The sequence below is a fragment of the Mobula hypostoma genome, chromosome 2, assembly GCF_963921235.1.
Source record: "Mobula hypostoma chromosome 2, sMobHyp1.1, whole genome shotgun sequence".
Lineage (NCBI taxonomy): Eukaryota > Metazoa > Chordata > Chondrichthyes > Myliobatiformes > Myliobatidae > Mobula > Mobula hypostoma.
Window position 1 is genome coordinate 250,153,602 of NC_086098.1, and position 16,402 is coordinate 250,170,003.

At 42.7% G+C, this 16,402-nt stretch overlaps 1 protein-coding gene across 1 annotated transcript in view; it reads right to left on the reverse strand.

The window, feature by feature from the left end:
• Positions 1-6,787: 6,787 nt before the first annotated feature.
• The window catches only part of LOC134337684 (V-set and transmembrane domain-containing protein 2-like protein), a 164,870-nt gene continuing 155,255 nt past the window's right edge, over positions 6,788-16,402 (reverse strand). Inside the window, exon 4 of the mRNA XM_063032878.1 lies at positions 6,788-9,183. Coding sequence (XP_062888948.1) covers positions 8,827-9,183 — 357 coding nt within the window. The 3' untranslated portion in view covers positions 6,788-8,826. The remainder of the gene's footprint in view (positions 9,184-16,402) is intronic.

Here is a 16,402-nt window from a genome sequence, read left to right on the forward strand (position 1 = left end):
ATGAGTTAAGATTGAATGAGTGAGGGCTTTTCTCCAGAGCAAAGGAGGGTGAGAGATGACTTGATAGAGGTCTATACGATAAGAGGCATAGACAGAGTAGACAGCCAGTGCCTTTTACCCTCTTTCAGACACGGCTAATATGCGAGGGCAAAATTTAAGGAGGAAAATATAGGGGGATGTCAGAGGTAGGTTGTTTCACAGAGTGAAACACACTGCCAGGAGAGGTGGTAGAGGCAGATACATGAATGATATTTAAGAAACTCTTAGATAGGTAAGTAGATGAAAGAGGGCTATGTGAGAGGGAAGGGCGAGATTGACCTTGAAGTATGTTACAACGTTGTGGGCCAAAGGGCCTGTACTATGCTGTAATAGTCTGTGGTTTATGTTCTGAACTCTAGAGAATACAGTTCCAGACTATTCAATCTCTCCTAATAAGGAAAACTTGCCAACCTTGGAACCAATGCAATGAATTATGACTACACTTCCTCTATGGCAAATAATTCTTAAATAATTAGATTAAGACTGTGCATGCTATTCTAGATGCAGTCTCACTGAGGTTTGATATAATTGGCACTAAGTTTTCCTTACCCCTGTATTAAAATCCCATTGTTATAAAGTCTATCATGCAATTTGCTTCTATTGCTTGCAGTGTTTACATGTTTTTTTTTCCAGTGATCTGCATGCAAGGAAACTGATGTCACTTGGATCATCAACATTACACAAATCATCATCATTAAAAAATCACACCGATTTCCTTTAAGTGTGCTACAATAGATAACTTCACAATTTTCCATATTATTTTTCCATCTGCAAAGCTCTTTTCTATTTTCTCAGCCCGTGCACTTAAGCACACTACTTCCGACAGTAAATGTCAATCACTAGATGCAGCAGGATGTGGAGGTCAGTGCTGATACTATAATTTTAATCGGTCAGCTTACAATTAGCTGACCTAGTCCCTACCTCATGCATTAATAACGTTCTAGACTGGAACGCCTGCAATGGACAAACTTTCATAGTCCAAACCAAAATGACTCTAATAGCCATCTTAAATCAACTGGGATATGTTGCTGGTTCTCAGAACTTATTGTAAACACAATATTTTGCAGATGCTGGAAATCAGAGCAATGCACACAAAAGAACAGAGACGACAAGGAATTTCCTTAACCAGAAGGTAGTAAATCTGCCACAGATGGCTACGGAGGTCAGCTATTGAGTACATTATTTCGAAAGGACAGCCAGGTGGGCAGAGTGTGTGGGAAGCTCTATAGGTAAAAAATGATTATCAAATCCTAGGAAGGAGGTGATATAGGATCGGAAGATTGAATAGAGAAATATAGAACATAGAGCATAGAACAAACAACATAGAACATAGAGAACAGGAACAGGCCCTTCAGCCCACAATGTTATGCTCAATCAATTAAATTAGTAATTAAATGGCCAACTAAACTCTTAGAAATCTGCCTACGCAATGTCCATATCCTCCCATTCACATTCGTGTGTCTATCTAAATGTTTCTTTGAAGTCCCTAATGTATCTGCCTCTACCACCACCCCAGGCAGTGCATTCCAGGTGTGCACCACTCTGTGTTATAAAAAAAAACACTTGTCCCTCACACCTCTTTTGAACTTAAATCCTCTCACCTTAAATGCATGCCATTTCAACCCTGAGAAATAGATACCCCCTATCTACTCTATCTATGCTCTTCATAATCTTGTGGGCACATGGCCAAGTGGTTAAGGCATTGGACTAGCGACCTGAAGGTCATGAGTTCGAGCCCCAGCCAAGGCAATGTGTTGTGTCCTTGAGCAAGGCACTTAATCACACATTGCTCTGCGATGACACTGGTGCCAAGCTGTATGGGTCCTAATGCCCTTCCCTTGGACAACATTGGTGTCATGGAGAGGGGAGACTTGCAGCATGGGCAACTGCTCGTCTTCCATACAACCTTGCCCAGGCCTGCGCCCTGGAGAGTGAAGACTTTCCAGGTGCAGATCCATGGTCTCACAAGGCTAACGGATGCCATAATCTTATAAACGTCTATCAGATCTCCCCTTAGCCTCTGCTGCTTCAGACCAAACCAAAGTTTGTCCAGCATCTCATAATATTTCCTCCGGAGCATCAAGAAAGCTCACCTCTGTCCCAGGATACTGATGGACTTTTACCATTGTACTATTGAGAGCATACTCACCAACTGCATCTCAGTGTGGTATGTCAGTTGTCCTGTATCGGACCGCAAAGCACTCCAGCGTGTAGTGAAAACTGCCCAGTGGATTATCGGCATCCAATTGCCCACCATTGAGAACATCTGCCATAAACGCTGCCTGGGCAGGGTGAAAAGCATTATCAAGGATGCATCTCACCCTAACCATGGACTTTTTACTCTCCTCCCATCCGGTAGGCACTACAGGAGCCTCCGCTCCTGCACCAGCAGGCACTGGAAGAGCTTCTTCCTTGAGGCTGTGACACTGCTGAATCTCTCATCACAGCGCTAAGCAGTATTGCACCCATATTGTACTGTCTCAGTACTTTTATATTTGTGTGCTGTAGCACTTACTTTTTATTCACAGTTATTTTGTAAATAACACTATTCTTTGCATTTCTGGTCAGATGCTAAATGCATTTCATTGGCTTTGTATCTGTACTCGGCACAATGACAATAAAGTTGAATCTAATCTAATATTAGTACATGCCCTCTAATCAGGCAACATCCTGCTAAACCTCTTCTTCAGCCTCTCCAAAGCCTCAGCATCCTTCCAATAATGGGGCGACTGGTACTGTATGCAATACACAAAATGCAAAATCCTAGTGGGTAGAGTTAAGAATCCACAAGGGCAAAAAGACCCTGTGAAAGTTGTATACAGGACTCTGAACGCTAGCCACGATGTGTGTACAAATTATAATATATAGGCATCCGTTAGTCTCATGAGACCATGGCTTTGCGCCTTGGAAGGTTTTCAGGGTGCAGGCCTGGGCAAGATTGTATGGAAGACCAGCAGTTGCCCATGCTGCTAGTCTCCCCTCTCCACGGCACCGATGTTGTCCAAGGGAAGGGCATTAGGACCCATACAGCTTGGCACCAGTGTCATCGCAGAGTGATGTGTGGTTAAGTGCCTTGCTCAAGGACACAACATGCTGCCTCAGCCAAGGCTTATTAACCACTTGGCCACACGCCAACACAACAAACAAGTTATAATAGACCATAGAAAAGGCATGTAAAAAGGGAAATGTTGCAGTAGTCATGGGGGATTTCAATATGCAGGCAGAGTGAGAAAGTCAAGTTGGTGTTGGATCCTAAGACAGGGAATTTGTTGAATGTCTATGGGATGGCTTTTTAGAGAAGTTTGTGATTGATCTCACTAGGGAAAAGGTAATTTTGGATTGGGTGTTGTGTAAGGAAGCAGATTTGGATAGGGAGCTTAAGGTAAAGGGACCCTTGGGAGTCAGTGATCATAATATGATAGAATTCACTCTTCAGTTTGAGAGGGAGAGGCTAAAATCAGACATGTCCATATTAAGTAGAGTAAAGGGAATTGCAGAGACATGAGAGAGGAGCTGGCCAAAGTTGTTTGGAAAGGAACACGAGCAGGGATTATGGCAGGACAGCAACAGCTGGAGTTTTTGGGAGCAATTTGGAAGGCACAGGATAGGTAGATCCCAAAGAATATGTATTCCAAAGGGAGGATGAGCCAACCGTGGTTGACAATGGAAGCCAAAAGAAAGGCAGATAATATAGCAAAAATTAGTAAGAGATTAGAGGGTTGGGAAGCTTTCAAAAACCACCAGAAGGCAATTAAAAAAGGTGTAAGGGGAGAAAAGATGAAATATGAAGGTAAGGTGGCCAATAATATAAAAGAGAATAGAACATAGAATAGTACAGCACAGTACAGGCCCTTCAGCCCACAATGTTGTGCCGACCCTCAAACCCTGCCTCTGATATAACACCCCCACCTTAAATTCCTCCATATACCTGTCTAGTAGTCTCTTAAATTTCACTAGTGTATCTGCCTCCACCACTGACTCAGGCAGTGCATTCCATGCACCAAGCACTCTCTGAGTAAAAAACCTTCCTCTAATATCCCCCCTTGAACTTCCCACCCCTTACCTTAAAGCCATGTCCTCTTGTATTGAGCAGTGGTGCCCTGGGGAAGAGGCGCTGGCTATCCACTCTATCTATTCCTCTTATTATCTTGTACACCTCTATCATGTCCCCTCTCATCCTCCTTCTCTCCAAAGAGTAAAGCCCTAGCTCCCTTAATCTCTGATCATAATGCATACTCTCTAAACCAGGCAGCATCCTGGTAAATCTCCTCTGTACCCTTTCCAATGCTTGCACGTCCTTCCTATAGTGAGGTGACCAGAACTGGACACAGTACTCCAAGTATACTAAAAGCTTTTCATATATATAAAAAACTAAAAGACATGTCAAAGTCTGACTGCTGGAAAATGACACTGGAGAGGCAGTAATGGGGGACAAAGAAATGGTTGACAAACTTAATAAGGTAGTTATTTTGTGTCAGTCTTCACTTTGGAAGACATTAGCAGTATGCTGGAAATGTGAGTGTTTCAGGGGACAGAGATGAGTGTTATTGCTACTACAAAGGAGAAGGTGCTTCAGCAGCCGGAATGTCCGAGAGTAAATAAGTCACCTGGACCAGGTACACTACACTCCAGGATTCAGAAAGAGGTAGCTGAAAAGATTGTAGAGGCTTTAATACTGGCCTTTCAAGCGTGGTTCCAGAGGATTAGAAAATTGGAAATGTCACTCCGCTCTTTAAGAAGGGAGGGAGGTAAACAAAAGGAAGTTATCAGCCAATTAGCCTGACTTCACTGGTTGGGAAGATGTTGCTGTCCTATAATGACGAGGTTTCTGTTGCAAGGACGTGGCTGCGGGGGGAATCCCAGTGCTGGACACAGGCACGGAGGCAGGATCGAGAGGCGTTAGCACAGTCACAAGTGTGGAATAGATATTCAGGAGAGTCTTTACACGGAGCCAAGGTTCACGTGGAGAATCCAGGAAAATGATGCAGAACTTAGAACTGACAGTCCTAAAGAACCATGAAATGAGGTTACTCATACAAGAGTCAACCAACAATCTGGCAGCTCCTTGCTGTGATTACATGGTTTTTATCCTGCATTTACTAATGGAAGGCAGGTGTGTGTAATTAGTGGAACTGGGAACGATTGGAAATTAGATGAGGGGATTGAGGCCCAATTACTGAGGTAATAGCAAGGTGGGGAATTGCCAGGCGGGACCATGACAGTTTCAGGATACTTGCAGGCCCATGATAAAACAGGCCAAAGCCAGCATGGTTTCCTTAAGGGGAAATCCTGTCTGACAAATCTGTTGTATTTTGTTTTGAGGAAATAACAGGCAGGATAGACAAAGGAGTGTCAGTGTATGTTGTGTACTTGGATTTTCAGAAGGCCTTTGACAAGGTCAAAGACTGCCAAAGACATGAGACTGCTGAACAAGAGCCCATGGTGATAGTAGCACAGATAGAGGAGTGGGTGACTGGCAGGAGACAAGGAATCAGAAAAAAGGGGGCCTTTTCTAGTTGGCTGCCAGTGACTAATGGTGTTCCATAGGGTCGGTGTTGGGTGTGGCCACTTCTTTTCGCACTATATATCAATGACTTGGATGAAGTTGGTAGCTTTCTGACCTAATTTATGGATGATACGAAGATAGCTGGAGAGGCTGGGTGTGTTGAGGAAGCAAGCAGTCTACAAAAGGACTTAGACAGAAGAATGGGCAAAAAAGTGGCAGATGGAATATAGTGTAGGGAAGTGTATGACAATACAGCTTGTTATGAGGAATAAAGGCGAAGACTAATTTCTAAAAGGGGAGAAAATTCAGAATTCGGTGGTGGAAAGGGATTTGGCAGTTCTCATGCAGAAATCCCTAAAGTTAACTTGAAAGTTGAGACAGTAGTAAGGAAGCCAAATGCAGTGTTAGCATTCATTTCGAGAAGACCAGAATTTAAAAACAAAGCATTGGTCAGACCACGTTTGGAGTATTGTGAGCAGTTTTGGGCCCCTTATCTAAGATAGAAATGTGCTGGCATTGGAGAGGGTAGAGAGTAGGTTCACAAGAATGATTTTGGGAATGAAAGGATAGATTGATGGATTGATGGCTTGATGGATTTGGGCCGGGTCTTGCTGGAGTTTTAAAAATTGGTGGTGGGGGGGGGGGGGAATGTTCTCACTGAAACATAGAATATTGAAAGACTAAATAGAATGTATTTTGAGAGTTTTTTCTTATAGTCTAGGACCTCAGGGCACAGACTCAGAGTAGAGGGATGTCCCTTTACAACAGGAGTTTCTTTAGCCAAAGGATGTTGAATCTGTGAAATTCATTGCACATTAGTCATTGGGTGTTTTTAAGGTAGAGTTTGATAGTTTCTTGATTAGTAAGGGCATCAAAGGATACGGAGAGAAAGCAGGAGAATGGGGTTGAGAAAGTTAATAAGAACAGGCTTGATGGGCTGAATGGCATAATTCTGCTCCTATGTCTTTTGGCATTAATGCCTTAAATACTGCAGGAGCTCAGCAAGTCATGCATTGCTGACTTCCTCCAGCATTTTCTGTGTGCTGCTCAGCATATACTGTAATGTTGTCTTCTTGGCATAATTTACATATTACCATTTAACTATTTATGGTTTTATTACTATTTATTTATGGTGCAACTGTAACAAAAACCAATTTCCCCCGGGATCAATAAAATATGACTATGACTATTTGCTGCAGCATCACTGTGTCAAAAAAAACCACTGACAATACCATTTCCATGTTCTTCTGTTTATTAATCACATTCAGCAAATCATTTTACAGAAAGGCTCAATTAAAATTCAGTAATGAAAAGGCTTAGCAGTTGTAGCTGTGTTATATGCTACTCTGTGACTGAAGAAATACTTCTAAAAATATGATTTGAGTACAATGGCCCAACCCATCTGGATCCTCTCCTCTCCCATTAAGGGATTTCTGCTGTGTAGGCTGCCAGCTGCTCGGGTTTGGACAGGCCATTTGTATGATTGATTAAATGGGCAGCAAAGACTGGAGCAGTGGCCCACTTTGCTGCTCATTAAACGGGTTCCAAGTGTGACATGGCACCATTTGTAATACACGCCAGGACTTTACAAAGCAATTCACAGACAATGCAGACACAAGGCTGGGAGCCATTTTCCATCCTGCCCAGTTCATATTCCTGATGGAACAGCAGGCATTAATGCAGAATTAACAACACACATGATGCTTGCTTACAGGAATAATTAGCCTGCTGTTTTGTCTTCAAACTAGCTCCTATATCCTTGTAGATCCTGTATGGGAAAATGGGATCCAGATAATTGGGCAGCTTTATATGTACGATTACAACTCACAGTTCCCGGATTCTTATTTTATTACAGATTTTAAGAAAACTGGTCGCAAATGATTTTTAAAAGGATGTTGCAAATATAACAGCATTACTTAAGAATTTCAGTACTTTAATGTTTTAAAATTAAATTAGATAATACTAGGGAAAATTAGAAAGTGAAGTGCTATTTACAGCAATATGTTCTATTGAAAAGTACCAAATGTGCTTATGTCCCATCAAGTGACACATCAAAGCAATGAGACCTTCAGGTCCATGCAGTATTGAAGAACAACATCTAACCAGATGATCAAGATTTCCTATAAGATATTTAGATGTGGCCTATAAACTATTATCAGACATTTGTATTTTTATCAAAATGAATAATTATTCAGAGAGCAAAAGCAAATTGCTTGTCTTTCCAACTAACTCCAGAAGGAGTTTACACAAACTCTTAGGGCACACTGACAATGCACAACACATACACATTTCAATTGCTAATTGCTCCCAGAGTGTGTGAATAGAGAGGAGATTTTACACCAGTATTTTCCCATAAAACTTATCAAAATAGTTTGTACTTTAGCCAAACAGAGAAGAGCTAATCATATTCAACGACTTTCATGGAGTGCTATTCAAAAATTTTTGCTGCACTTTATTCCTAAATACAATGTTAAATTATGACTTAATATTTTTCAGTACCTTCATTACAAATATAAGCCTAAAATTTGGGATATGTGGTTACTACGGCCTCTAGTGGAGCCACTTAATATTATTTTTGATAAAGTAACAACATTTTTATAAATGAAATTAAAATAAGGAATGTGTGTTTTTGTGAAGTAAAAATAATTAAATGAGATTGAGTTAACAAAAAGTAGGGAACATAGAGAACTTATTTTCAGTTACGCTGGGATATATTTATAGATTGAAAATGTGTTAAAATCATTGGATTATAAAAATTGATTTATTGGATACAGGGTAATTGTAGCATTTCATTTAATGTGGCTGTTTATTAGCCATTGTAAAACTAGCTCAAGGTTTCAGTAGAGGTCATTCTGTGTCATTACACGGAGACAGAGATGTTTTATTTTTCTTTAGAATTGAACAGAAATATGGGACAAGACTGAGCTGGAATCATCAGGGGTTTGTAGATTGACCTTAAAACTCTTCGTGGGTGTTTTATACCATTCAGATAAATGCACGGTAAAAAGATGATCTGAGTTTGATTCTGTTGAATTATTAGGTAAATAAATGTTTCTATATGGGACATATTGATATCCAAGCAGATATAAGGAAATCATTAATTTACTTCCAATAATCATATATACATATATCAAATAAGGAAAATATGTCAAAGTGAGGTTTCCCCTTTAAATTGTAGTTTTAGAGATTTTGTTTTGCCAGAATATTCCCACAAGGAAGCTGTGCATGCACTCCTTTTATACAATATACAAACACTTGACTCTCCACAAATACTAGTTCTTCTAAACACAGTGGATGCGATCAGTATCCAGAGACTGTTCGTTCTGTTCACAGTCAGTATCCAAAGCTCGATCCTTTATAGCCCGGACTGTCTGAGGGCTGGTGGAAAGGGATGAGGGTTTAGCGACATGACTCGTGTGGGTCCCTTCGTTTCCCTGAATCTTGGTGTCCTGCATGTGAGTGGAGACTCCATGTAACGGCATCTCATGTTTGACTTTCAGGTAAGCTTTGACTTTGTGATGCCTGGGTTTTCCCTCACTGTGGTCAGTCACTCTGCATTCATAAGTACCTTCATCTGAAATCTTTATGTGGGACAACCGCAACTTGTGAGAGATGTTGCTTCCAACCACCTTCACAGCCTAAAGGAAATGGAAAAGATAGACAATGGTTTAAAAAAAGGTTAGAAAAGAAACGATAATGAGAGCTGGAAGTTTATCCACTTCAGACTTGTGTCTACTGAATTTCTTGTTTCATAGCATTAAATTAAATAATGATTATTGATTTGAATAAATTCACTCATTAAATTACATATGATGCCAAATGTAATTAAAGGATTCCCAATGAGAACGTCTCCAAAAACCGTATCCCAAACATCAGTCTGAAACTTTGTACAGCTGCAGCAAATATACTCAGTGGCCAATTTATTAAGTACAGCTACACACCTGCTGGCTTATGCAAATATCTAATTGGCCAATCATGTGGCAGCAACTCAGTGCATAAAAGCATGCAGACATGGTCAAGAGGTTCTGTTGTTGTTCAGACCAAACATCAGAATGGGAAAAAATGTTATCTAAGTGACTTTGACTGTGGAATGATTGTTGGTGCCAGATGGGGTTGTTTGAGTATCTCAGAAAGTGCTGATCTCCTGGGATTTCCATGCAGAACAGTATCCAGAGTGAAACCCAACATGGCCCCCACCTGTCCAATGGCAGAGGAACTCTATGCTGTGGTCCTCCCCCACTGAGCTCTTGTGTTGGCTGCCCTGACCTTCAGTGCATCCCTCAGCAGGTACTCCTGCAGGCCTAGAATTTGCCAGTCAGCTGTATTCTTCCACAGACATCTTGATGTGCTGAGAGACCAACAAGTTTCAGGCAGATCAAATTGATGGTCTGTCAGTAGAACTTGATGTCCATCCCTTGAGTGTCCCTGGGAGCAGCCCATATATCAGAAAGTCCTCCTTCTCACAGCTGCTTGGCATGAACTGTGACACAGTCACTTTTCATCTTTCCACTACCTTTTTAAGTACGTAGTTGATGTTACTGTGCTGCGTAAATTAATTCTAAACCCCTTACTCCTCACATTAAACATACACTCCCTGGTCCTTGACATATGGATAAAAGTTTCTTAAACACAAGACATTCTGCAAGTGCTGAAAATCTAGAGTAACACATACAAAATGCTTGAGGAACTCAGTAGGTCAGGCAGCATCTATAGAAAGGAATAAATAGTTGATATTTTAGGCCAAGACCCAATGAAGGAATAGCTGAGAAAAGTTTCTTACTATTGGGGGTAGGGTACTGACATGGATAGAAAATTGGTTGGCAGACAGGGAACAAAGAGTAGGGATTAACGGGTCCCTTTCAGAATGACAGGTGGTGACTAGTGGGGTACCGTAAGGCTCGGTGCTGGGACCGCAGCTATTTACAAAATACCTTAATGATTTAGATGAAGGGATTAAAAGTAACATTAGCAAATTTGCAGGTGACACAAAGCTGGGTGGCAGTGTGAAATGTGCAGAGAATGTTATGATAATGCAGGATGACTTGGACAGGTTGGGTGAGTGGGCAGATGCATGGCAGATGCAGTCTAATGTGGATAAATGTGAGGTTATCCGCTTTAGTGGCAAGAACAGGAAGGCAGATTACTATCTGAAGGTGTCAAGTTAGGGAAAGGGGAAGTACAACGAAATCCAGGTGTCCTTGTTCATCAGTCACTGAAAGTAAGCATGCAGGTACAGCAGGCAGTGAAGAAAGCTAATGGCATGTTAGCCTTCATAACAAGGGGAGTTGAGTATAGGAGCAAAGAGGTCCTTCTGCAGTTGTACAGGGCCCTAGTGAGACCACACCTGGAATATTGTGTACAGTTTTGGTCTCCAAATTTGAGGAAAGACACTCTTGCTATTGAGGGAGTGCAGTGTAGGTTCATGAGGTTAATTCTCAGGATGGTGGTACTGTCATATGTTGAAAGATTGGAGCGACTGGGCTTGTATACACTGGAATTTAGAAGGATGAGAGGGGATCGGATTGAAACATATAAGACTATTACGGGATTGGACACGCTAGAGGCAGGAAACATGTTCCTGATGTTGGGTGAGTCCAGAACCAGAGGCCACAGTTTGAGAATAAGGGGTAGACCATTTAGAACGGAGTTGAGGAAAAACTTTTCACTCAGAGAGTTGTGGATCTGTGGAATGCTCTGCCTCAGAAGGCAGTGGAGGCCAATTCTCTGGATGCCTTCAAGAAAGAGTTAGAGAGAGCTCTTAATGATAGCGGAGTCAAGGGATATGGGGAGAAGGCAGGAATGGGGTACTGATTGTGGGTGATCAGCCATGATCGCAGTGAATGGTGATGCTGGCTTGAAGGGCCGAATGGCCTACTCCTGCACCTATCATCTATTGTCTGTTGTCTATCCACCCTATCTATGCCTCTTGGGATTTTGTACAGATCTGTCAGGTCATCACTCAGCCACCTCCAGTCAGAGGAAAAGAAACCTACAATACCTATCCCATCTCTCCTTATCACTGAAATTTTCCATCACAGGCAATACCCCAGTGACTTTCCTCTGTACCTCTCCATTGCAATCACAATATTAATAAATGGTATCAGCTCTCTTGGATTCGCAGACAATGTTATTTATTATGTTGATATAACTTTCCTCAGAGGACACATCATTTTCTAAGCCAGTATTTCATGCAGCAGTGGACCCACAGTGTGTCATGTGGACTACCTGTTCAATGACTTCTGCAGTAGTTCGATGGGGCAGTAGAGTAGTGTGTAACACTATTACAGTGCTAGTGATCACCGATCAGGGTTTAATTCCCGCCACTGTCCACAAGGAGTTTGTACATTTTTCCCGTGACCGTGTGGGTTTCCACAGGGTGACATGAAGTGCTTTGAATGGCTGGTAATGGATCGTATAACATCCTACTTTCCAGCTACATTGAACCATTTAGTTTGCCTACTGTTCAAACTGGTCCATTGATGATGCCGTAGCCTCGACCCTCCACTCTGTCCTTTCCTACCTAGAAAATGATGTGCCTCATACACCAACATGTTGCTGATTGACTTCAGCTCAGCGTTTAACACAATCATCCCTCAGAGACTGCTGGGTAAACTGTCCTCGTTGGGACTCATCTTCCCAACTGGATCTTGGTCTTCTTGACAAGAAGACCCCAATCACTCTGAGTTGGCAGCAACATCTCAAGCTCCGTCACGCTGCGCAGTGGTGGCCCCCAGGGTTGTATGCTCAGGCCGCTACTCCTCACACTGCTGACTCGCGAATGCCCAGACCCTGCCTGATTCAGCTCAAACCACAGTGACTGGCCTTACCAGCAACAATGATGGGTCAGCATACAGAGAGGAGGCAGAGAGGCTTGCCAGATGGTGTGAGAACAATAACCTGAGTCTCCGTGTGGACCTCAGGAAGGCACAGGTCAAACACTCTCCATTGCCATCAATGGCACTGCTGTGGAGATAGTGAAGAGCACAAAGTTACTTGATATGCAAATAATGGACGATCTAACCTGGGCCCACAATACCTTCTCACTAGTCAAGAAAGCACAGAGCTTTTACATTTACTGAGGAGATTGAATCTTACACCGCATTCTAACAACTTTCTAAAGGAGCACCATCGAGAGTGTCCTGTCACTGTGTGGGATGAAAGCTGCAAGTCATCGGACTGCAAGAACCTGCAGTGGATATTAAAAAATGCCAAGAGGATCACCGGTGTCTTCCTCCCTCCTATTTGTGACATTCATTGGGAGTGTTGCTGATGAAGGGCCCAAAGCGTTGTTGAGGATCCTGACCACCCATACCACAATCTCTTGGACCCACTACCACCAGGAAGGAGATACAGGAGCACCAGAACTAGGGCTGCCAGACTGTATAACAGCTTCTTCCCTTAGGCTGTGACTCCCTACCACCATGGTGTCATCATTAGGACAGCAATCTGTTTACTGGTTACCCTCTGCCTGTGCTGTACTTTGCTGCATCCATTTTGAATTATATATTATTAATTTACTTACAGTAAAATATATCTGTGTTGGCGCATGGCCATGTGGTTAAGGCATTGGTCTAGTGATCTGAAGTTTGCTAGTTCGAGCCTCAGCTGAGGCAGCGTGTTGTGTCCTTGAGCAAGGCACTTAACCACACATTGCTCTGCAATGACACTGGTGCCAAGCTGTATCAGCCCTAGTGCCCTACCCTTGGACAACATTGGTGGCGTGGAGAGGGGAGACTTGCAGCATGGGCAACTGCCAGTCTTCCATACAACCTAGCCCAGGCCTGTGCCCTGGAAACCTTCCAAGGCGCAAATCCGTGGTCTCACGAGACTAACGGATGCCTATATTTTGGTTTATATACTCTGTGTGATATATGATATGTTGTGTGGGTGCACTATGGTCAGAAGGCACGTTGTTTTGTTTAGTTTTGTGTGTGTATATAATATACACACACAGATACTGTAATAAACTTTAACATCATTTTGAAAAAAGACATTGCGATATGTAAAAACGTACCATACACAAGCCTGAGGCTTGTTTTATCTGCTTAATCATATATTGTATGCCCATATATTAACTTCCATCAAGATCACTTCAAGCAAGGTGTCGTGCTATACAAGATTTGTGCCTTAATATTTACATGTGGATCTTTAAAATGTTGCCTGTGCGCTCATAATTTTGATAAAGCTCTGACCTCAAGCAGGCAAACTACAGTCCAGAGGTAATAAAAAACATATAATGAGCCGAGTAAACAGAGCAACGTGAACTTACCCCAAACTCATTAGCTTCTCAGCTAAATCAATTTAAATGCTTTGTCTGCCACCAATAAAGTTAATTTGCTGCATTTAACTTCTGCTGGGTATAGATATTAAATCCAAGCTCTTAAGGTAGGTGAAGCTGTGAAGGGATCAGGGATTTAGGGAGCCCTGCCTTTTGATAGATGGTAAGATTGCCAATCTCACGGTGCTTTTTTTATTATCTGGCAACCATGTACAGCACATATACTCAGTGGCCACAGAACCTAATACCTGAGCTCTTCAGCTGCTGTAGCCCAACCATTTCAAGGTTTGACACGTGCATTCAGAAGTGGTCTTCTGCACACCACTGTTACAACACGTGGATATCTGAGTCTGGCCATTCTCCTCTGATCTCTCTCATTAACGAGGTGCCTTTCCCCACAGACCTGCCACTCACTGGATGTTCTTTTTTCTGTTTTTTTTGCACCATTCTTCGTAAATTCTAGAAACTGTTGTGCAAGAAAATCCCAGGAGATCAGCAGTTTCTCAGATTCTCAAACCACTCCGTCTTTAACCAATAATCATTCCACAGTCTAGGTCACTTGGAACAGATGTCTTGCCCGTTCTGATGTGAGGTCTGAACAACAAATGGACTGCTTGACCATGACTGCATGCTTTTATGTGTTGAGTTGCTGTCATACTGTTCTGCATTCTCCCCATAAACTTTGACATATTTTCTGATTAAGAACCTATCGACCTCCACTTTAAATATACCCAATGTCTTTGTCTCTGCAGTTGTGCCTGAAGAAGGCCACATCCATTATTAAGGATTCTCATTATCCAGTACATCGGTCTTGTCATTACTACCACTGGGGAGGGGGTACAGGAGCTGGGAGACACACACTCACCATCTTAGGGACAGATTCTTTCCCTCTGCAACCAGATTTCTCCAGGTCCTTGAATTCATTAAAACTGCCTTGCTATTCCTATTTTGTGCTATCTACTGATAGATTGTAACTTATAGTAATTTGTTATGCCTGCACTGTACAGCTTCCAAAAAGGCTACAAATTTCACAATTTATGTCACTAATTATCGACCTGATTCTGATTCTGAAAGGCAAGAGACAGAGTGTAGGACAAGACATGGGCTACTGTATGTGCTGGGCTAATGAAACCTATTGGGCTACTGAAACCTACTGGGCCACTGTAACCGTAAACACGAGGAATTCTGCAGATGCTGGAAATTCAAGCCACAAACATCTAAGTTGCTGGTGAATGCAGCAGACCAGGCGGCATCTCTAGGAAGAGGTACAGTCTCCCGATGTGGCCTTCTATATATTGGCGAGACCCGACGCAGGCTGGGAGATCGTTTCGCTGAACACCTATGATCTGTCTGCCAGAGAAAGCAGGATCTCCCAGTGGCCGCACATTTTAATTCCACATCCCATTCCCATTCTGATATGTCGATCCACGGCCTCCTCTACTGTAAAGATGAAGCCACACTCAGGTTGGAGGAACAACACCTTATATTCTGTCTGGGTAGCCTCCAATCTGATGGCATGAACATTGACTTCTCTAACTTCCGCTAATGTCCACCTCCCCCTTGTACCCCATCCGTTATTTATTTATATACACACATTCTTTCTCTCTCTCTCCTTTTTCTCCCTCTGTCCCTCTGACTATACCCCTTGCCCATCCTCTGGGTTTTTTCCCGCCCTCCCCCTTTTCCTTCTCCCTGGGCCTCCTGTCCCATGATCTTCTCATACCCCCTTTGCCTATCACCTGTCCAGCTCTTGGCTCCATTCCTCCCCCTCCTGTCTTCTCCTATCATTTCGGATCTCCCCCTCCCCCTCCCACTTTTAAATCTCTTACTAGCTCTTCCTTCAGTTAGTCCTGACGAAGGGTCTCGGCCTGAAACGTCGACTGTACCTCTTCCTAGAGATGCTGCCTGGCCTGCTGCGTTCACCAGCAACTTCGATGTGTGGGGCCACTGTAACCTCCTGGGCCACTGAAACCTACTGGGCTGGATGGATAAATTCTTTGTTTTGCAGTTCCCCTTACTTGATCACTGTCACGTCCCTCATACAGCAGTTTAAAGGGATGGGAGCTCTGGGGTGATAATGTCTTTCTCACTTGTAACCAAATGCAGTTCATCCTCATCAGAGAACAGTTAGTGCTACACCAGACAACGGTTTTATTCCTTTCAACTGGAAAAAACCTTGAATGCTCGCACTCCCAAGATGTTTCCCCCTCCCTTTTCCAAAGCATGAGGACACATGCTCAGTGTTTCAGGAACAGCTTCTTCCCCCGCGCCATCAGGTTTCCGAATGGACAATGAATTCATGAACTCTGCTTTGCTCTTTCTTTACACTGCTTATTTTCATTTGATTATACTATTTCTTATTATAATTCATAGTAATCTTCACTGCACTGTTTCACTTCTGGAAAACAATGAATTTCATGTCAAATATCAGCGATAACAAACCGTATTTTGATTCTACTTCTGACCCAGTTACTCCCCCTGTCCCACCGCATGATTACACATCTCATCTGATCATCCCCTCTCTGAGCTCCAGCAATCAGTCTTAGCAATGGGCTCAGCTTCGTTCCCCTAATGAATTC